General features: G+C 43.7%; 1 protein-coding gene across 1 annotated transcript in view; it reads left to right on the forward strand.

Annotated features, from left to right (window-relative positions):
- Positions 1-2,441: 2,441 nt before the first annotated feature.
- Positions 2,442-22,468, forward strand: part of LOC126248026 (muscle calcium channel subunit alpha-1) — a 922,345-nt gene continuing 902,318 nt past the window's right edge. Inside the window, exon 1 of the mRNA XM_049948623.1 lies at positions 2,442-2,510. Coding sequence (XP_049804580.1) covers positions 2,486-2,510 — 25 coding nt within the window. The 5' untranslated portion in view covers positions 2,442-2,485. The remainder of the gene's footprint in view (positions 2,511-22,468) is intronic.

Here is a 22,468-nt window from a genome sequence, read left to right on the forward strand (position 1 = left end):
TCCGTATGCTTAACAGCCTGCAATGGAGCGCTGTCTCAAATGCTTTCCGGAAATCTAGAAATAAATAGCCTGTTGCCCTTCATCCATAGTTTGCAGCACATCATGTGAGAAAAGAGCTGATGTGTCGGCAGCTGGGCCAACACCTTGTAGATAGAGGTGGCTTAGAAAGCACGCTAGACTAACGCAGACGGGCGTGAAGTACTGGAAGAGGATACGTAATTAATGCTATGAAGAAAAGAACGGAGTTTCTCATATACTTATCTTTAATTTCTTCTTGTACATCTCTATGGTGAACACAAGTGAGACTCTAATTACAATCACTGTAAGGCTAATGGCGCCTTGCTAGTTCGTAGCCATTAGCTTAGCTGAAGGCTATTCTGTCTCTCGGCTAATGAGAGGGAAAGGCTTAGTACGTCTAGTCGCTAGCTCTGTCGTCCTTACAACTGGGGTGAGTTCGAGTCAGTCTCTCGAGACCCGCCTTGTGGTGGCGCTAGGTTTGCGATCACACAGTGGCGACACGCGGGACCGACATGTACTACAGGACCGCGGCCGATTTAAGCTACCATCTAGCACGTGTGGTGTCTGGCTGTGACACCACAAGAGCAATCTGAGTTTCGCACGAGAGATGCTTTCGAAAACCGTGCTGATTCGTGGACATTAGCTTCTCAGTTTCTGGTAAGTTTATTATATTCGAACTGGGAATATACCGGATCATCAAAAAGTCAGTATAAATTTGAAAACTCAATAAACCACGGAATAATATAAATAGAGAGGTAAAAATTGACACACCTGCTTGGAATGACATGGGGTTTTATTTGAACCAAAAAGAAACACCGCATATTGCTAGACGCATGAAAGATCTCTTGTGCGCGTCGTTTGGTGGAGATCGTGTGCTCAGCCGCCACTTTCGTCATGCTTTGCCTCCCAGGTCCCCAGACCTCTGTCCGTGCGATTATTGGCTTTGGGGTTTACCTGAAGTCGCAAGTGTATCGTGACCGACCGACATCTCTAGGGATGCTGAAAGACAACATCCGACGCCAATGCCTCACCATAACTCCGGACATTATTCCTCGACTACAGCTATTGTTGAGGAATGATGGTGGACATATTGAGCATTTCCTGTAAAGAATATCATCTTTGCTTTGTCTTACTTTGTTATGCTAATTATTGCTATTCTGATCAGATGAAGCGCCAGCTGTCGGACATTTTTGAACGTTTGTATTTTTTTGGTTCTAATAAAACCCCATGTCATTCCAAGCATGTGTGTCAATTTGTACATCTCTATCTACATTATTCCGTGATTTATTCAGTTTTCAAATTTATTCTGACTTTTTGATCACACGGTATTCAAAGATTCTGCAGCAAACCGAAGTTAGGGATATTGGTCTGTAATTTTGGGGGTCCTTTCTTTACCCTTTTTATACAAAGGAGTGACCTCCTCCTTTTTCCAGTCAGTTGATAAGAGCTGACGGTAGGGTTCGAGTGTGGTGCAGACCGCACGAAGCCGTTCAACTGAACCGATTATTGACCATTTGCAGCCATTCGTGGACTTCACGTTCTCAAAAAACGATGGTATTTTTATGGATGACAAATGATCCACGTCACCGGCTCGAACATTCTGGAGAGTTCGAGCGAATGATTTTGCCACCCAGATAGCCCGACACGAATCCTATCGAACATTTATGGGAGATAACTAACTGAGAGGTCAGTTCGTGCACAATGTCCTGCACCGGAAAGACTCGCGCAGTTACGGACGGCTATAGAGGCAGCACCGATATATATTTCTGCAGAGGACTTTGACTCGTTGGAGTCCACGCAATGTCGAGTTGCTGGGCAGGAGGTGGTCCTACACAATATCCCACAATTTTTGTCTCCTCGGTATAGGTTCTAAGTACTACATCGTGTCCGTATACAAGTTACGAAGGATTGCTCTTGATATGGTTAGGGATGCTATGCATTACGTCTTTCGTCAATGGGGAAAAAAAGAACTCGGAGATGTTGATCTAAAAGGTGACTACTTAGTAAAACACGTTTGTGAGGCGCGGGCCGAGATATTGGGAGTTCGCCCTCGTACTAGCTGTCTACTCTGACTCCGGAAGTGTCCCGTACCTCGGCTCCGGAGCAGAGGCGCAGGAGATCGACGATTCCCGCGGGAGCGCCTCCATTGCCCTCGCATTAGGGGGTCAGCTTATCGATCGGGGGGCCATTCGGAGCATTGGCTATCCTGTGGGATCCCGGTAGGATCCGTGTGGCGGGTGGCGAGCGTGTCGATATAGGAGGCCGGCGGCCGCGGAGGAGCAGCGGCAGCGGCGGCCTGGCGGACCCGGTGCCGCACCACGCGCCTCCCGTCTGCGCGGCCGGCGGCTGCGCGCGCACGGTGGGTGTGGCCGTCCGCCGGCCGGCGACCGGCGCGCTCCGCCACCGCCGAAGAACACCAGTCATGCACGAACATGAGACGAGGTAGTAGCGGACTTGTGCTACCGCCATGGACGCCGCCTTCCATTCCCCAGGTGAGTCCTCCGGCCTCTGCCGGCACGCTCCCCGCTGCCCCGCTGCCTGCGCGCCCCTTCCGACGGCGCCGACTGGAGGGTAGGAAGGTGTCCCGCGCGCACCCGCCGCTCGGGCGCTGCGCCGGCGTGACCTGCGCGCCGCTACCCGCTGGCCGTTGCTGTCGGGTCGCTGTCTTCCCGCCACCGCCGTCGACCACCGGCTCCGAGAAAAGCCACACTTCCGTTCTCTATCGAAGAAGCGGAACGAAATTCTAGATCCGATTCAAATTTCGTGAAATGAACGTTCGATTTAGCCGTAAGTAATTTCGAGCCCAAGTCCATTGTCAGATAGGACCGTAAATTTCTCATCCAACTCTTACGCTCTTTTTTCCTGTGCTGTGAAATTTACCCATACAAAATACGAAACACGAGGGAGACTTGGATGCTTTAATAGGCATGCAACTCCTTTTTCCTCATATTTTAATTGCAACGGGGCGCCCAACGCAAATAATTTTTTTGAATTATCGTATTTTTTTTTTAATATGCTAATCCAATCTACGATAGTCAGTGCGAAAATTGTCATTCAAGAAGCTCACTCTTCCGTCGCCCCATACGTCAATGGAATAGGCAGGGCGACTAATATTGAAGCAAAGTATATATTCTCTTATGTTAATATGGACCTAGGCCCGCAAATAATTACAACAAAACGAGTCATTCGTACGAGGAAATTTAACAGATTGCTATGTTTCTTTTGCTAAGTTTTTATTTTCTTTGTTACGATTCGATGCGGACACCTAGTTCTTCAGCCAATATGAATAAAATTCTCGTGTTCGCTGCCTCTCTGTAACGAGAATCTGTTAATTCGTCGCAGCACCTGTAAAACTTCGCTATGCGTCTTGGAAAAGCATTGTATTAGTTTTCTTTTGAGTCTTCCAACATACATAATAACCAGCATGCCACCTGAGATTGCTTTCCCGCTTATTTACATCTTTTTATATGACTCGTGCTTGACGTCGCTTAAAATTATTGTGCTCGCATAAACTCCGATTAGAGACGTCTTTGGAATACAATGTTCGATTTCAAAGGGATATATTGCTGTAACTAATCCTGCTATTCGTACTTGGCGCGTTTTAGTTTGAGAATACAATTCAAATTTTCGTTAAAAGTAGGAACTTTTTTTATATATTACTAACTCTTCAGCAACTAAGGCTCTTGTATTGCGAAACGTGGAAGAACTCGCCACATATTGCACATTTACAAACTGTGCTTTGGTACGAAGTTAGTAATATTACAAGACATGTCAAAGAAACACGTGATATACGATGCACACTCGCCAAAGACTAGCAAAATGAAAAACTTACGCCGTTTCCAATAATGCCATGTTTTTGGGAGTGATTATTAGCTCTTTCTGGACATCCTGTTTCGTAATGCAGTTTCACGCAAAACATACGTACATGGAATATTGCTATAATAGCTTAAGAATGTAGAGTCGGGTTAACATCTGTAAGTTGTCGTGCATCAACGTAATGGAAAATATATTATGAGTAACATTTTAAATATATGAGCCTCGATTTTTTGGCGTTCGTCAATCCTTGTTATGGAACCGCATGATGTAAAAGTTCGCAGTTGTAGCCACGTTATAATAACGGTACAGGAAAACGTTTTCTTTATTTCACATTCGTTATTTTTACGCATCTGAGATTCTGTTGGTGATAGTTATTTACTTTCTAATCGCTCGAACGCACATTAGGGGCAGTCTTGGTTACATCAAAGCAGGTTTGTTTGCCGTTACAGTTAGAATTCCCCAATAAATTAAAATACCATTGAAGTGAGTGGCGTTGTGAAGTCTGGCTGCTCATATTCTTGGCTGGGAGAGCACCGGATACACTTGCCTGAAAACTTCAGTACTTATCATGTTTCCCAACGCTCACCTGTGTGAATGCAGTCCTTACTTTCAAGTTACTTTGCATCTGATCCGTCATATACTACACAACAAACATGTGTAAACGTTGCTGAAATACTCTTCGCCGAATACTGTTCACTCTCACTGAATCCAAACGTTTTGGCTCTCCATTAGCGACCTCAGTTCAACCGGAAATACAGCTTTGAGGGAAAAACTGACATTAACCAGGATGCTGACCAAACAATAAGAAACGCAGCTGGGCAACTGGAGCAGTCGCACCGACACTTCAGTCCAGCCACAGTTCTGTGCCATCAGAATGTTGTAGGCTGCAATCCAAGCAGGTTTCAGGTCATAGATGTGGGTAATGCTGGTAAGACTTTCGTTAGAAATTTTATGTAAACGCAAACAATTGCGCGTATCGCGTGTTAATGAAAGTAGCTAAAAAGTTGTTAATTGCAAATTTGATGCATGACACCGATATGCTGAACTCTGAAAGAGTAAGCGGGATTTAGTCTCATTTTATCTGCATCTTACGTTTTCTAACTGCGCAAATATAAGGTGGTAAATCCACAGTTAGGTAACTCCCGCACCTCTCGTCGCTTTCAAACCAAGAACTAGAATTCATTCCCGTGTACACATATCAGTTAATATTTTGGGAAGTGTATTCCTCCCTTATGAGCCAACGTCATGAAAGTAACGCGAATCGTTCAGCAATTTTGTGACGCTGGCGAAAATAAATTTTACGACTGGCGGTGACTACTACGAAATTCTCGTAATATTGAGACTGGTAAGTAATCGTTTAGGTTAAGTTGATGGACAGGTGTATTTAATTTGTACTGCCGCACGTCATCCCACCCAGAAAAAGATTTTTCACAAGTTGTATTCCACATGTTTCTTCTCAGGCTCTTGCAAGTTGTGTTGTTCAAAATATTAAGGATCGATAGCATTAACGTTATCCAGTCACAACCGTTTCCTGTCGCAATATGGTTGGCGACACACAGTGTTCCCTAATCCTTCCCAGATACTTAACAGGACAAGGGAAGCACGAATTATTCGAATGATACTTATAGATAATCAAGAAGTATTTAAAGCATTTAATATGCGTAAGCAATAACCATTATGACATGCAAATAAAGTGCTAAAGCTATCTTGTGTAAAAAAGAATTCTTGGAAAGATACTGACAGACATCTTCGATGTTAAACAAACTACCACTCCCTGTATTGATTTAAAAAACTGATTTTTTTCTTTGTAGTGGAGTTTTGTACTTTTGGGGGAAATTTCTCGATGTTTATTGTGTCGTACACCGCACTCAGATCAACAAAGGCAGCACCTATGACGAGACCTTTCTCGAAGCCTTCCTCAGTATGCTGCGTGAGATTCAAAACGCTCTACGCAAGATAGCCCAGGTCAGGAACGGCTTACTCTCTAATGGGCTTATCTTCGGTGAGTTGAGTAGGCTGGCTCACTAGAGCAGCTTCAAGAAAGGGCAGAGCAAAAATATTGGCTGAAAATTTTTCGGATCGTCTGGTGACTTTCCGGGCTTTATTATAAAGCTTATATAAGCTAGTCTGGAGAGCTTCGGAGTGTTAAACGTTTCTAGGTAATTGTTGAACGTTTGGCGCAGCCAGTCGATGTCTCTTTCACCAAGCCCCTTTAGCAGTTCTACACGTGCGTCGTCTACCCCGACAGCTTTGCTGTCTTTCAGACCTCCGGTTCCGCGATTTCTTCAGTTGTGATAGGATGGCTGATGCTGCCAGTTTGTGTGTCTTGTTCTATCTTATCAACAACCTTCAGTCGTTTCTCGCTGCACTCCCAATGAGCAGAAATTAATGGGCGATTTTATTTTCAGTGACGTTACTAAATAATGCACTATCGCATAGGTCGTTATGGATTACTGTTGAGCTATTCAGGTTTTTCAAGGAAGAAACTCAAATTATAACAAGGTTTTAATACGCGATTATTGTTTGCGTGGACTTTCAACAAAGGCTAGAGAAAGAGGTGCAGTCTCCATCCTTCATCGCGCGCGAAGCAACTCGTAAAATTCCAAGAACCTGTCTTATCAGACACATTATATCCACACTTAGAGCTTTATTATATCTTCCACGTAAGTTATGTGACGTTGTGGTAAGAAGAAATAATGAACAAGTAGAGGCATACAGAGTGTCATGTTATAATTCCAAATGAAAGTGTTAGGGGCTCGCAGTTTCTTCACGTGGTAGGTCCTGCGTCTTCTTAACGTGGTCGGAGGTGCAAATTACTGCTTAAAATTTCATGTGCTGCTGTGATAGACTTCAGTCAGTCTGCAGGATAATGTGCAGAGACTGTCAGACTCCTAACCCATGTAACAACAACAAAAATAACAATAACAACAACAATAATAATAATAATAATAGAACCATGTTTAAATACAACGGCTCATCTACTCAGGATATAACCGAATGAAAATATTTGGTTATAGTACTCCAACGTGTACTCTAAACACAACTCTTGCGCAGAATAGTACGAGAAGTAGGAGAAAGTCGTGCTACTTTGTATCATTTACAGACAGTGTCGATCTATCGTAACAGCTAACTTGTATATATAACATTAGTTTCTGGCAACAAAAGTGGTTGTGCTTGCAGCTGTCAGATCGATACAAGTTTGTCTATAGCTTTTTCTAGTAACATCTTACAACCACCAAGAAATTTTCTTCTTTGCGTAAATGAAAAAATCTCTGTAATCATCGAACTTTATAACTGTAAGTAGGCTGTTTAGCTTTTCTTACTGGTAACGCCACGTAGCGCTCTGTATGAAAATCACTGGCTGTGCTGTGTGCAGTCTGTGGCTAGTTTGCATTGTTGTCTGCCATTGTACTGTTGGGCAGCTGGATGTTAACAGCGCGTAGCGTTGCGCAGTTGGAAGTGAGCCGCCAGCAGTGGTGGATGTGGGGAAGTGAGATGCGTATTTTTGAGAGCGGATGATCTGATTGAAAGAAAGATTGCGTTGCGCTAAAAAAAATATTGTGTGGCAGTTTAGTGTTGATCAGAATAAGTAACGAGAGTAATGTCTGAGTACGTTCAGTTTTGCTCAGCTGTTTGAAAATCAAATAATGTAAGAGGTTTATCAGCACAGTAATTCATTAATTTTTCTAAGGGGACGTTTCATAACAAAGCAACAATATTCTTACAGTATTCTAACCGCAGAACAGGACAACATTTATTTAGAGAAACAGTAGAAGGCTTCAATCCTGCATAATTTGCTTGTTTTATCATCCATCCGTAAGTTTACTTGCCAGCGGCTGTATATATTAGTTTTACAACATTGCGTTTACAACCCCTAATGTCCTTGAACGAAACTTTAATTTCCTAGATTAATAATAATTCCAACGAGAACAGCTTTCCAGCGGCCCACATAATGAATCGATTCCAGCAAGCTCTCCTCTCTTTCCACTTTCACTACAGTGGTTAGCATACTGGACTCGCATTCGGGAGGACGGCGGTTCAGATCCCTGTCCGACCATGCTAATTTTGGTTTCCCGTGATTACACTAAATTTCTCCAAGCACATGCGGGGATGGTTCCCTTGAAAGGGCACGGCCGATTTCATTCTCCATCCGTGAAACATTCAGTAGTCGGTGTGTAAATGAAGAATTACCATCGTTCTGAAGGGGAAGAGTAATGACTATTTTAACAGAATACCTAACATCATTTCGTATTTTTACTGTCCGTACCGTACATGCTAAAATCTATAGAGCAGTTTCTTTTTTATGAAATCAGTCTTTGTGGCTAATTCAAACACTTGAATATTATCCTCATGATTCTTTAATTATGTTCTAAGCATCCTCAATGACCCGTAACACGTTTAGCCTCTTTGAGTGCAATACAAATATAAGCAGAATATAATGTCAAAGAGAAGATAACTTTCTTCATATGTATTGTCTGCATTATTTCTAGTCATATATTATAACCCACATAGAAGGATACGAAAACAAACGAAACGAAATCCGTGTGGACGACAAACTGTATTGAAGCAGTAGCATCTAGTCTTTGTGTTGTGTTAACTTTATTTCTTTAAGCCATAACTCGTTTCAGTGTGTCTTTTGGTAGTTTAAATCCTATGAGAATGTTTCATGTGAATGATGTACACTTGGACTCCAAAATAGTGTTAATTAGCGTGGTTAGCTACTAGTTTCGACTAAAAATGGCCAAGTGACGTTCTGTATAAATCACATTGGTGTAAGAATTCCTACTATTCATTATACTGTAGTGATGAACAAGTGGCACAAAGTTTTGTTCCTTCTGAGGTAAAAATTATTCGTCGATCAGCGTTGTAGGCTATACTGCAACATTTACAAAGTAGTACGTTGTACAGCTCATTTATAAAATTATAAAACTCTCCATCAGTCTAGTATACTGTAGCTCCTGCACTTCTATAGAAATGTGGAGCTTGTGTTTAAATGCGCCACCTATAACTAAGTCTAACAGCTTACCAAGACAAACGAGCGTGTACAGTAATCAAATTGTGCATTATTCAAATGAAACTTTCACGCAGAATATAAATTATCAAAATTTGAAGGGAAAGTGCCCAAATATTGTCACGATTTAAACAAATGAAGTTAATTAAAAAAATTTTGTTGCTTGTAGTGATTTGGCCAGCCGAAGTGGCCGAGCGATTCTCCGCGCTTCAGTCAGGAACCACGTGACCGCTACGGTCGCAGGTTCGAGTCCTGCCTCGGGCATGGATGTGTGTGATGTCCTTAGGTTAGTTAGGTTTAAGTAGTTCTAAGTTCTAGGGGACTGATGACCACAGATGTTAAGTCCCTAGTGCTCAGAGCCATTGGAACCATTTGTGGTGATTTCAGTACAACCTACATTCCTATACAGTCACCCAATCCTTTCGTTTACAATGGACAAAACTCGGTTATTCGTGTGACAAATGTTTGCTCTCTACTTGGCTGCAAATATACAGTATATCATCTACAGGGCGAGTCCGAAACCCACTAATAAAATTTAGGAGTGTGTCAGGGAAATTTTCTCATTGAGAATAAGTGTCTATTACCTGAATTACCCTTCTCTCTATAAGAATTCCGTCACAAGAGTGGTTCAAATGGTTCAAATGGCTCTGAGCACTATGGGACTCAACATCTTAGGTCATAAGTCCCCTAGAACTTAGAACTACTTAAACCTAACTAACCTAAGGACATCACACACACCCATGTCCGAGGCAGGATTCGAACCTGCGACCGTAGCAGTCCCGCGGTTCCGGACTGCAGCGCCAGAACCGCACGGCCACCGCGGCCGGCCACAAGAGTGAAGAAGCCTGTAATGTGCAATCACCAAAACGCACAACATAAAACTCTTTGTCACAGGCGCCTATCTGACGCCGCAAAGATACTGTAATGTAGTTTCTGTCGCCGCCGGAACAGCAAAATCGCTTTTCCACGGCATTGAATGTATTCGCAATTGCGAATATGGACAGCCATCAGCTGTATAATGGAATGACACCAGTGGAAACTCGTGCCGGCCCGGGACTCCAACTCGAATTTTCGGCTTATCGCGAGCGGTCTTTCTACCATTGGGCTATCCGTGAACGACACACAGTCAGACATGTCGTCAACCATCCGTCTACATCCTGTACTCGTACATCCATTATGTATACTCCCGTACAGGTCAGGCATTATACTTACTCCATTCGACACACACGCATGTCCAAAGGAATTTTGCATCGTAATTCACAATAACACAGCCAACGGCCTTGCCGCAGTGGCAACACCGATTCCCGTCAGATCACCGAAGTTAAACTCTTGGGCTAGCACTGGGATGGGTGACCATCCGGGCTGCCGAGCGCTGTGGGCAAGCTGGGTGCACTCAGCCTTTGTGAAGCAAACTGAGGAGCTACTCGATTGAGAAGTAGCGGCTCCGGTCTCGGAAACTGACCTACGGCCGGGAGAGCGGTGTGCTGACCACATCCGCATCCAGTGATGCTTGTGGGCTGAGAATGACACGGCGGCCAGTCGGTACCTTTGGGCCTTCATGGCATGTGCGGGAGGAGTTTTTAATTCACAATAACACAGGCACTGCATTATCGTACTTTTCCACTGCCCTTCGTGAACTCGAGATATTCACATCGGCCGACGCTTCATCAAATGAACCTATTGATACTGTTGCGTATTACTGTTAACGTTGAACTAACACTACCGGAAAAACGAATACGAAACGGAACCAAGTCGTACCGAAGGCAAGCAATATGTCGAAGAGTAAAAAGTGGGCATGACAGTTCAAGTGGTTCAAATGGCTCTGAGCACTATGGAACTTAACATCTGTGGTCATCAGTCCCCTAGAACTTAGAACTACTTAAACCTAACTAACCTAAGGACATCACACACATCCATGCCCGAGGCAGGATTCGAACCTGCGACCGGAGCGGTCACGCGGTTCCAGACTGAAGCGCCTAGACCGCACGGCCACACCGGCCGGCGGCATGACAGTTGTCGACAGTAAATATTAGTCGACCACAATATTATTGCACCTGGGAGGAAACGGCTCTTCAGGCGGCTTATCGTGATCACTTCACGAAGACACGCTGAACCACCTGCTGGTATTAGCACAGCTGTCTTGCAATCATTCACAATGCGTTATGTTTTACTTAGTAGCCGCTATACTTCATTGCTGTAACGTGCCCACGTGTTAACGACAACGGGCACGGGAGGCCAAGTACAATAACATTCTGGTCGGGTGATACTGCGAGTGAAACGAACAAGTTTGTTTCCAAACAAGACGCCCAACACATACCGTCGATATCTGCACTATTGTACAGATATTTTCATTGTACTACAGATTCAAAGATAAAATAGGGGTAATAAAACGAATTAACAGCACAATATTTAGCAGACTTCCATCGATATAACATCATCTCTAAGGTAATTCGTCTGACGCAGTTATCACATTCGTTTTCAGCCCGTCATAAAACTATACCCTATCTTATTAAGGATTTCCTACCCTTACGATAATTATTTAAAAAAAAAGAGAAAAGAAAATGTCTAGCACGAAACTCAAAAATGCTTTATACGAACTTTCACATAATTACATCACTTTTAAAAGTCTAAGCTAACGAATTTGTCTACAGTACAGAGTCCAGGCTCGGACGGGGTTCGAGCAGAATGACATAAGGGGAAATAATAATCACGAAGTGGTGGAGATTTGTTCCCGCAATAAAATCTAATGAACACGCTGTTACTTTTATGGAATGGACATTAAGCTTCATTACATTTGCGAATTGGGGAGCACTTTGTATATAGTTCGTTGTTGTTGATATAACCGGGTCATGAATAACCTAAAATTACGGCAATTTACACTCGAATTCCAGAAAAGTAAACAAAAACGTGAGTATTTATTAATGGTGCCGGTAATAATGTCAAGGCTTTAAAGCATTCAGTAATCGTAACGAGCCACCAGAGACCAAGAGGCATTTATCCCAAAATACTCTGAAAATATCACTAAATGCAGCCGTGGTACGCACGGCTCTTGTAGTCATGGAGGGGGAGGAGATTAGCGTTATCGTCCGTCTGCAATGGGTCATTAGAGACGGAGCACAAGCTCGGATTAGGAAAGGATGGGGAAGGAAATCGGCAGTGCCCTTTCACAGGAACCATCCCGGCATTTGCCTGAAACGATTGAGGAAAATCACGGAAAACCTAAATCAGGATGGTCGGACGTGGGTTTGAACCGTCGTCCTCCCGAATGCGAGTCCAGTATGCTAACCACTGCGCCACCTCGCTCGGTTTGATTCTTATTAACGTTTAAAAAGTCCCGAAATGAGGTAGATGATGCTGAGACAAGTGATTTTATATGACACATGAGGCCGCAAATGTCGGGAAATACCTATAAAGTGCATGACAAATGTCGAACGTGTGACGTCACCAGCTGACGTACATCGCCATACGTGCAGCGGTTGGGCTTGTCGGTGCTACCCTCGCCGATAGGGGGCAGGACTGCGCATCGCTCCCCTAGGCTTCTTTATTGTAAACGTGTTCTGCCGTCGATATATCAGTTACAATATGATTGTCCTCGGTGTAACCGAGCAAAACCTATTCTAATTTTGTTTCTTTTCTTTTGTCCCTTCATTTTTTGTTTGCAGACTTTATTCAGTAAAAAAGCGTAGGTCATGTACAGGTAGCGACACAGGTCGGAAGTGTATACTTATTAGTTACTTACGACGCAATACCCAAGGTTTTCGGTGTACTGTACTTCGCAATAAAAAAGTGGAGGCAGCGAGATCGGTAAATAGTAAATCTTACCTCAGTGTCAATACACTGCAAAAAAATACTGCCTGCCACATGTAAGACTCGAATCCAAAGCACAATGTGCTTAATTCGCGCGCGTAGGGACGTGCGGCGAGGTAAATAACCTGGAGACATCACATGTTCAACAATTGTCATCCACCTTTGGGGTATTTCCCGACATTCGCGGCCCCGTAATTCTTATACAGAATTTCTGTTGATTTCGTCCGTCTGCTTAGCTGGATGGTAAAGTGCTTGCCTCCCATGCAGCGGGCCCGGGTTCGATTCCCGGCCGCGTTGGAGATTTTCTCCGCTCGTGGAGTGGATGTTGTGTTGTCCTCATCCTCATCACCGGCCAGTCGCCCAGTGTTGCGTTGACTGCAATAAGACTCGCACTCGGCGGCCGAACTTCACCGGATGGGGCCTCCTGGACAGCAATGCCATACGATCATTTCATTTCATTCTGTTGATTTCGTTTATCAGGATACTCGAGAATGGTACAAGACTGAAACTGTACAATAATACGTCAGATAAAGAAAAACCGGACAATGCGAGAGGGTTTCTCGCTGTGAGGGTTCCGTACAAAGGTAATTACGTAAATAGATAATAACAGTTTGGTGTGGCACAATGGCCTAGAGCGCGTCTTTCACCTCGTCGACCGCGGTCACAATTATGCAGATGGGGGAAAAAACGTATTGTTTGATGTGGAATCCGGAACCACATGTTGTTTCTGGCGACTCCTCATATCGTCGAGAGAAGAAGGCTAGGTTAAAAATAAGACTGAAAGATGCATGCTGTAATGAACGCTTAAACAAATTAAAATATACTGACTCGCTGAAATGCTGATACAATTGATTGAGAGTTCAGTGTGCCTCGTTAGCTGTTCCTTAGTAGTAGCTCAGAGACTGGCCCAACCGGTTTCGTACTATTCACGTACATTCTCAAGTGTATTTAAGGTCTAATTCCCATTTTATCTAAATGGGTTAATGCGTATTCTAAAGTGCCATGAGGAGCACTAACTGATGGAACTACCAACGGTATTCAAACTGGCTTTATTAATTTTAAATAGCGTTGGTGGCTGCAGCAGTTGGTCCTCCTCATTCCACCTTGGAACATGCATTAAGCCGTTTAGATAAAATGAGACATTAGATCTTAAATCGCTTAGATAAAATGGGACATTAGACCTGAAATATACCTGAGGATGTACATGCAAGGTACGAAACTTTACCAGTCTATGAGAGACTACGTAAAAGAGTTAACACGGCAAATTGGACTCTGTCAGCTGTACCAGTATTTCAGCGCATCAATACGTTTTAACTTGTTCGCGTGTTCCTTTCATTATGTCTAATTGTTTTAGCTGTGGATGCCCTGCCTATAAAATTGTTCGCGAAGACTGAAAAATTTGTCGTCCGACTGAGATTCGATCCTAAGACATCTCGGCTTCCAAGCACGCGCTTCAAAGCCAAACCACCAAGCCGAACGTGTATATTGATTGTTTATTTGTAGGTTTTGATGAGTTTCCGATTATCAAAATGTGTGACAGATGTGGTCATATCTTCCGATCGCATTGACTATGAAGCTTAAATTATTTACACCGCCAAGGGACAGTAGACCTTACAAGGGAACCTCCCCATCGCACCCCCCTCAGATTTAGTTATAAGTTGGCACAGTGGATAGGCCTTGAAAAACTGAACACAGATCAATCGAGAAAACAGGAATAAGTTGTGTGGAACCGTGTAAAAAATTAGTAAAATATACAAACAGAGTAGTCCATACGTAAGATAAGCAACATCAAGGAGGAGGGGCAGCTCAGCAGCGCCGTGGTCCCGTGGTTAGCGTGAGTAGCTGCGGAACGAGAGGTCCTTGGTTCAAGTCTTCCCTCTTCTGAAAATTTTACTTTCTTAATTTTCGCAAAGTTATGATCTGTCCGTTCGTTCACTGACGTTTCTTTTCACTGCAATAAGTTTAGTGTCTGTGTTTTGCGACCGCACCGCAAAAACCGTGCGATTAGTAGACGAAAGGACGTGCCTCTCCAATGGGAACCGAAAACATTTGATCGCAAGGTCATAAGTCAACCGATTCCTCCACAGGAAAGCACGTCTGATATATTCTATACGACACTGGTAACGGCATGTGCGTCACATGACAGGAGTATGTTGTCGACCCACCTAACTTGTACACTTAGCGAATGGGTAAAAAGATTCTTCTACCTTGCCCGATTTAGGTTTTCTTGTAGATGTGATAATCACTCCCATAATAGTGATGAAAACATAAGAGTTTGTCACATAAACTGAAAATAAAAAAATTAAACATTTCACTCGAAGGAAGACTTGAACGGACCTCTCGTTCCGTAGCTGCTCTCGCTAACCACGGGACCACGGCGCACCTTGACTCCCAGTGTCCTTGATGTTGCCTATCTTCGCTTGGACTACTCAGTTTGTATATTTTACTAATTTTTTTCATAGTTCCACACAACTTCTTCCTGTTTTCTCGATTGATCTGTGTTCAGTTTTTCAAGGTCTATCCACTGTGCCAACTTATAACTAAATCTGAGGGGGGTGCGACGGGGAGGTTCCCTTGTTAGTAGGATACAGCAGGCATATTCCGTTTTCGGGGCTAATCCGCCTGGAATAAGTATGTTGCAACAGAGCGCTAGTTACTCACAGAGTCGAGATCGTTTCAGTGCGAGCCAGTTTCTCTGGGTCGCCGCATGTCGTTGTAGTAAGTGTGTTTCCTGTTACATTATTAACAGGACAGAAGAACAAACACTAGAGGTAAGCGAATTGTGATGGATTATTGCCATAGTTAAGGAATACAACCTAACAAATTAAGGTGTACCGTGCACAATGGCGTGAGATTTTAAACTCTTATTGTTACTTGTATAAGAACAGAGGTTGTGCAGTGCTTGTACAAACAAATATTGCTGGCTTTTTCCACAAAGGTCTGATCTGCCGAGTCTTTCGAAATGCCTGCACATGGCGCTATTTCTCACCGTACACATGGGGCTCAGTCAGATTATTAGTTTAACAGTTTCACTGAGAAATTCTACAGAACGCGTTTTCCTGGTCTCTTCTGAAACGATCTGTACTTACAAAAGGAAAAATCCAAGTGCTTCGTGGTCCGAGGAAGATATGAAACAAGCAGTAACAAGTGTTACAGGCAGCTGCTCTCGATCATGCGTGAACAATGTGCTACATAGTTTCACGAAGCGTGTGTGGCTCAAAAGGACGCGAAATGTTTACTAGAGGTAAATGCTTGTGATTTTGACACTGAAATACACTGGATGGAATGGCCTCTTGACTGAGCGGAACAGCCCCACCATTTTTATTAATTATCATTTCTACCTTCTTCAGATGTTTGTTTTTATCCATTGGCTTGTACAGACGGCTCACGACCGGCCGCAGGTTTCAAGCCCTTCGTTACATTGCCGGCTGTGAGACAGGCCGAGCAGCTGTAGCTTCTTCTTAGTGTTTCTTCTTCTCCGTTAATAGGTGGCATGACATGTTACATACCATTGGTGAACTGAGAAATAGAGATATTGTGGATAACAAACTAGATTTCTTTCGAAATTTTTCGAGTTACAAGCAATCCTTCTGAGGTTCTGTTGGGTTTAGCCCCCCGTAGTCCCATCAAAGGCCATCTATTAAGACATAAAGGACACCTGAACACAATCATAGAGGGCTATGTCGAGGGAAAAAGACCAAGAGGAAGACCACGACTGAGGTACATGGATCAAATCGTGAAAGATGTGGGATGTAACACCTACAAAGAAATGAAGAGAAAAGCTGAAAGACGCACAGAACGGAAACAAGCTGCCATTGTAGCTGTTGCAAACAAATCCTTGGATTGACCACCACAGAAGAAGAAGAAGAAGAAGAAGAAGAAGAAGTCCCATCAAGAAAATACCCTACATAAATTGTGTAGTGTGCAAAATAAGGAAGAATAAAATTGGCGTTGCACATGTCTGTATTTTTTCGGATACAGTACAGCAATAAAGACTTTTAAAACAGTATTACCTTCATTCGTCATCACTTCAAAAAATAGTGCGATAGGTTTTTAAAGAATTCGTATCAGAAAAATTATGTAATATTCACAAAAGTGTGTAACACAAAATATGCCGACTTTGGTAAATTTAAATAATAAGTATAGGGTCGATTATGGAGAAAAATACTAGTAAGTCAGTAAGTTAATACTTCGTTCATGTAAACGAATTTCGACATTTTATACACTCAAATGCATTCACAATTAACGTACCGTAACTGTATCACATTAACAATTTTTTTTGAAGTTTCGTGTCATATTTTATAGGGCTTACAGTTGAAACGAGTGGAATAGTATCGCTGTACCTTATGTGACACAAATTTGAACTCGATACCTCTACCCGTTCCCGAGAAAAAGGGGTTAGACGAACGACAAAATTATCCTATAACGTTGACGTGTTAATCGGTAGAGATACAGAACGTTAAAATAGCGTGTGCAGATTCGAGAGGTATTGGCATTCGCGCCGCGACGAGAAGCTACAGTCCGGCGTCGAGTTGCGCGAACGCGAGAGCGCGTGAACCATCCGCCTGTGGGCGCTCTCTTTGAAGGCCGGAGAGCGGCGGGCACGCTCGTAGCAAAGGGCGCGCGCGTCGTGCGTGGGGTCAGGAACGCGCGACGGCGCACTGCCGGCCCAGATCATTACGGTGTTGCGCTGACCGACTTCCCGCGGAGACGCGGCGGCCACGGCGCGCTGATCGTTATCGTCGGCGCCGGTTCGAGTCTCGGTCCGTAAAACGAGGTCGTTAACCCTGCGCACGTGGTGGTGTTTATAGCGCCCTCTGGCTGCATCCCCGGCCGCTTCGATTTTGCGCGGTGGCGGCGGTGCTGCCGGCGGAGGCTGCGGCTGCGGCGGCAGCGCAGCGGGCGCGGGCCGCCGGTTAGGTGTGGCCATGTAATTTTAGTGCTCCTCTCGGCCGTCGTCGTCGCTGCTATTTCCGGACCGTTTTGATGGGACAGACAAGTCGTCCGACGGCGTCACTCTCCTGACTATTCCGAGCCGGCGTCACTCACCCCTGATGGATCCTGGCTGGCTCTTGACGTTGCCCACGGTTTCGGCGCAGTTCACCAAGACGCTCCCGGGTAAGTGGAGTAGGCCTACCTGTTCTGAGGCCACCTACTTCGCTAGTACCCGTCGCCCTCCACCAGTAGACTGGCAGCCACTTCAGCTTCGAAAGAATACATAGTGGTCACTATCGAACCAATAGCTCGTATATTTTTCGTATACTATAATAAGCCAAATCTATTCAGTTTCCGCCTGCCTCCGTATAAATCGTCCCCTTTTATATCTGACTGCAACTGCCGATGCTTCGTATCGCTACAGTTACTGATCGAAGAATTGTAAGTTCTGTGCCGGTTTCAGTTTTTAGTGCATCGCTCCTGGCGTTTACATTTCTTGTGCACTACGTACCAGACAGATAATGATTCTAATTTTTAAATTAGCTTTTGCTCGGAACCTATTAGTAACGAGTTCAGTAACAATTGCACACTCCTGGTAAAAAGATAAGAAACTTTCGGTGGCAGTTTGCTTAGACGAAGTATTGCGGTCCTTCATTTTCAGCATTTTGTTGATAGGGGACCAGCAACATTTTTAAATTCCTTAAAGCGTTTATTAATATTTCTGTCAACAGTTGCAGTATTTATGTAAGGCGACTAGCTTCGAACCTTACAGGTTCATTGCCGGCCGCTGTGCCCGAGCGGTTCTAGGCGCTTCAGTCCGGAACCGCGCTGCTGCTACGGTCGCAGGTTCGAATCCTGCCTCGAGCATGGCTGTGTGTGATGTCCTTAGATTAGTCAGGTTTAAATAGTTTTAGGTTTAGGGAGCTGATAACCTCAGTGCTTAGAACCATTTGAACCATTTTACAGGTTCATTTACAAGCCTGGCCTACTGAGGCTGCACTCACAATGGCTCGATAAGAGGCATGTGTGGATAGTAGTAATCGTTCTGCAAACATTTATTAAGCATGTGTTGCCAATTTGATGTTTATTATTAAGAACGGGTACTGTCTGTACAGCCTCAGTAGGCCAGGCTTGAAAATGAACCTATAAGGTTTGAAACTAGTCTCCTAAGGTAAATACTGCAACTGTTGATAGAATCATAAATAAACGCTTTAAGGAAGTATTGCAGTATTTTAACAGTGTTTCGCAAAATTATACTTAATACTGTTGACCACTGTGACGTTTCGTAATTGTACCGAAAGGATGAAATCTTCCAGCTAATGTCACAAATTTCGTGTTTCGTAAATACACTTATTTAGTCAATAGTAGTCCCAGACAATGTTTCCATTCACAGATGGCTGTGATTGCTTACGGATTCATTTCCTTCAATGTCACCTACAAGTGGTATGATGGTGAGGTGTAAATCATTCTGTTTGCCGCCTATAAATGAAAACCGTTAACAAACACTAACTATATCACTTGTCCGTTCCGTGCGGTACTAACACATGATAAGAATGTCGTGCTGTCGACGAAACTCTCCCTTTGTAAGAGCTAAGTGTACTAAGTATCTATTCTAAATTTAAAACGCGTTTTTGGAAAACACCTTCACGTTAAAAGGAATACCTTTAATATGAAGATTTTGCTCAACTAATAAAATGACAGGAAGTTCTATGTGTTTACTGTTAAGGTGGCTTCGGGATGCGATCAAGATTGTCGGTTAATGCTGGGCATTTCAGTCACTGACAAGCCGATAAGTATCTTCAGAAAACTTCAGTTACATCTGTGATATGCTGCATATTCGCAGTGGATTATGTGCTTCACGGAAAACCGAGGTGGAACTGCATGTGTAGCAAACGGGATATGACATTGCAGCTTCTAGCTATAAATCATATCTGTTACCATGTTTTGCCTAAAGAATTGCAGAATAATCATTAATTTTTTATCTTGTAGCACACGATATAAAAATATCTCTATTTCGTTTTAAGTCTCTCATAAAAGCATAACCTTCATTTTAAAAAAATGTTACCGTTAACACAGCTCAAGAATGAACCGTTTACAGCAGGGTGGACAATAGTTCTGGCTCGGATGCCACTTCGTGAAAGCAGAGGTTAGCGGAGCGCAGCACCTTTTAAAATGACTGCACGCATTAGTTAACTTTTCATTACAGAAAAGCTATAAACTGTTACAAAAAAAAATTTATCTGAGCGGGCTGCACAAAACCATTAGCGGGCCGTATGCCCATCCATGGTTTACAAGTACAGATTCTTGTCATGGACTGGAATCAGACCAGAATAACGCAAGCAGAAATAACATTCGTAAACTGAAGAAAACATGTTCCAGATTTGTGAAATAAAGATTTTCCCCCGGGAGTTAGTGTCACTGCAAAGCAACAGCGTTTATTAATACCAACATTAACTACAAACAAGCAGTACAACGAGTTGAATAAGGGGTATTGGCATTTATAAGCATTATAAAATCAGGCTTTTCAACTCTCGTCAGTTGCGATGGTATCCGAATATCAGCGTTTTGTTATTACGTGGAAGCTTCTTTTCTGGATCAACAGTAAATTAAATACAATTAGAACTAACTACTCTAAACGTACTTACTTAATACAGAAATAATCATTCGTTCAGTTACTTATAAGATAAAGATTGCACTCGTAAATACTAACATTTCTGTTCTTCGTCTTTTTTCCTTTCTTTTATTTATTTATTGATCTCTGGCTTCAGGCATCAAAGGCCATACAGCTAATAGTAGTTAATAAAGTGCCATGTTAACATAATTGCTGTTCCCACAGTATAACAGTGAAAAGAGTTAAAGATACATACGTAAGTTCTAAATGTAAAATAAAAACACTAAGAGACGAACACCGTGAGGTCACCAGAAGTTACAACAGTGCGAAGTTAAAATCAATGCAATTTTCATAACAGAAGAATGGTAAGACTGTGAATTACAAAGATAAGTTCGTTATATAAATTTTTAAAAAAACACACAAAATTACGACCCACAGTTCCACCCGGGCTGGTTCCAGAAGCAACTTATAACTGAAAGCTCGACAACGTCAACGAAGAGGAGTTCTTAATGCAAAGTAAAAACACAAACGGAAGTTATACTTTTCGAAACGGGCTGGTTCTATGGAAGGACAAGATCCACACAACGTATCTGTCAGAGCTGGATACCAGCGTCTTTTAAGCAGTTCGCAAGCAAATAATACTTATTTACGGAGTTTCTCAAACTTTTCGGGCCAAATTGAAACGGGTGATAGTGGGCCCCCAATCTATCATGTTGAGATAGGAAACCGTGTTGTGACTCACAAAGCGTACACGTCATAACAACGACGTTGCTCATAGTAACTGTTCAAACCGAAACGGCCATTCTCAGTTGATGTATTGCAGCGGCGCATGCAGTTGTGCCGCTCTGTCGCCAAGATCCCGGACATCTGTTGTACACTGGAGAAGGCAGCAGGAGATAAACAGCGTTCACTGTTGACTACCAGACAGACATACTGTACACAACGTAACTAACAGCACATTTGTCATGTGACCGCGCATTAACCTGTGCCACACGTTCACCACATCACTGGTGTCAGTTGTCCGTGACATCAGACAGCTCGTGAGGCGCCCACGGTCAAATGTGTTACAGTGTACAGTGCATGCCACGCAGTCAAACATGGAACTTCACTCGGCACGAGAATTGGCAGATACGCATTTAATGTACGGTGCGGCAGGATGTAGTGCCCATAAAGCAGCATGAATGCGAGAGAGAACGCTTTCCCCAACAGGCGTCATCCTAATTGGAAGAAGTTTATCTTCACGGATACCAACTTACGAGAGACGGGGTGGTTCACACCACATAGAGCCATCCAAGATTCCCACCAAAGACACGTCCGAACACCAGACTTTGAGGCGATGGCGTTCGATCGTGTGGCCGACCACCCAGCAATAAGCACTCGTCAATTTGCCCGTGAAACGCACACTTCCAAGTATACAGTGTGCAGAGTACTGGTGGAACAAGTATTACACCCCTATCAGAAATTACGTGTGCAAGCACTGCTACCAACGGATTTTGACCCACGTATTCACTTCTGTCAGTGGATTATCCACCATAGTGCTGTTGTGCTGAACTTCATACAGTTTGTATTCTTCACGAATGAGGCCTAATTCACACGCGATGGTGTTTTATACAGCCATGGCTGGAGAGGGGACAGTGATCACGCCACTCACATCCGTGACCACAAGCAACGATTTTCTGTCAACGTATGGGCGGGCATTGTCCAAGATCACCTAATGGGTCCTCTCTTTGCTGCCTCCCTGTTCGATTGGTCTGCGTTTGCTGGTCTTCCTGCGAGATGTGCTGCCACAGTTCAAATGGTTCAAATGGCTCTGAGCACTACGGGACTTAAATGCTGAGGTCATCAGTCCCCTAGAACTTAGAACCACTTAAACCTAACTAACCTAAGGACATCACACATATCCATGCCCGAGGCAGGATTCGAACCTGCGACCGTAGCGGTCGCGCGGTTCCAGACTGAAGCGTCTAGAACCGCTCGGCCACTCCGGCCGGCTGCTGCCACAGTTATTGTCGGCAAAGGGATATGGTTGCGACACAACATTGCACCAGCCCACTTCGCGTTAATGTCCGAGAGCAGCTAAACAACACGTACCTTCGTCGTCGGATTCGAAGAGGAGTTCCTGTCCCGTGGCCAGCGCGATTTACCGATCTCACACCTCTTGCCTTTTTGTTCAGCGATTACGTCAAAATGTTGGTGTATGAAAGCGGAACTGTCCTTCCACAATGCTTAGCGAGGCGGTTGACAGTTTCATTACGGGGAATCCCTCGATG

This window comes from Schistocerca nitens, chromosome 3, assembly GCF_023898315.1.
Source record: "Schistocerca nitens isolate TAMUIC-IGC-003100 chromosome 3, iqSchNite1.1, whole genome shotgun sequence".
Lineage (NCBI taxonomy): Eukaryota > Metazoa > Arthropoda > Insecta > Orthoptera > Acrididae > Schistocerca > Schistocerca nitens.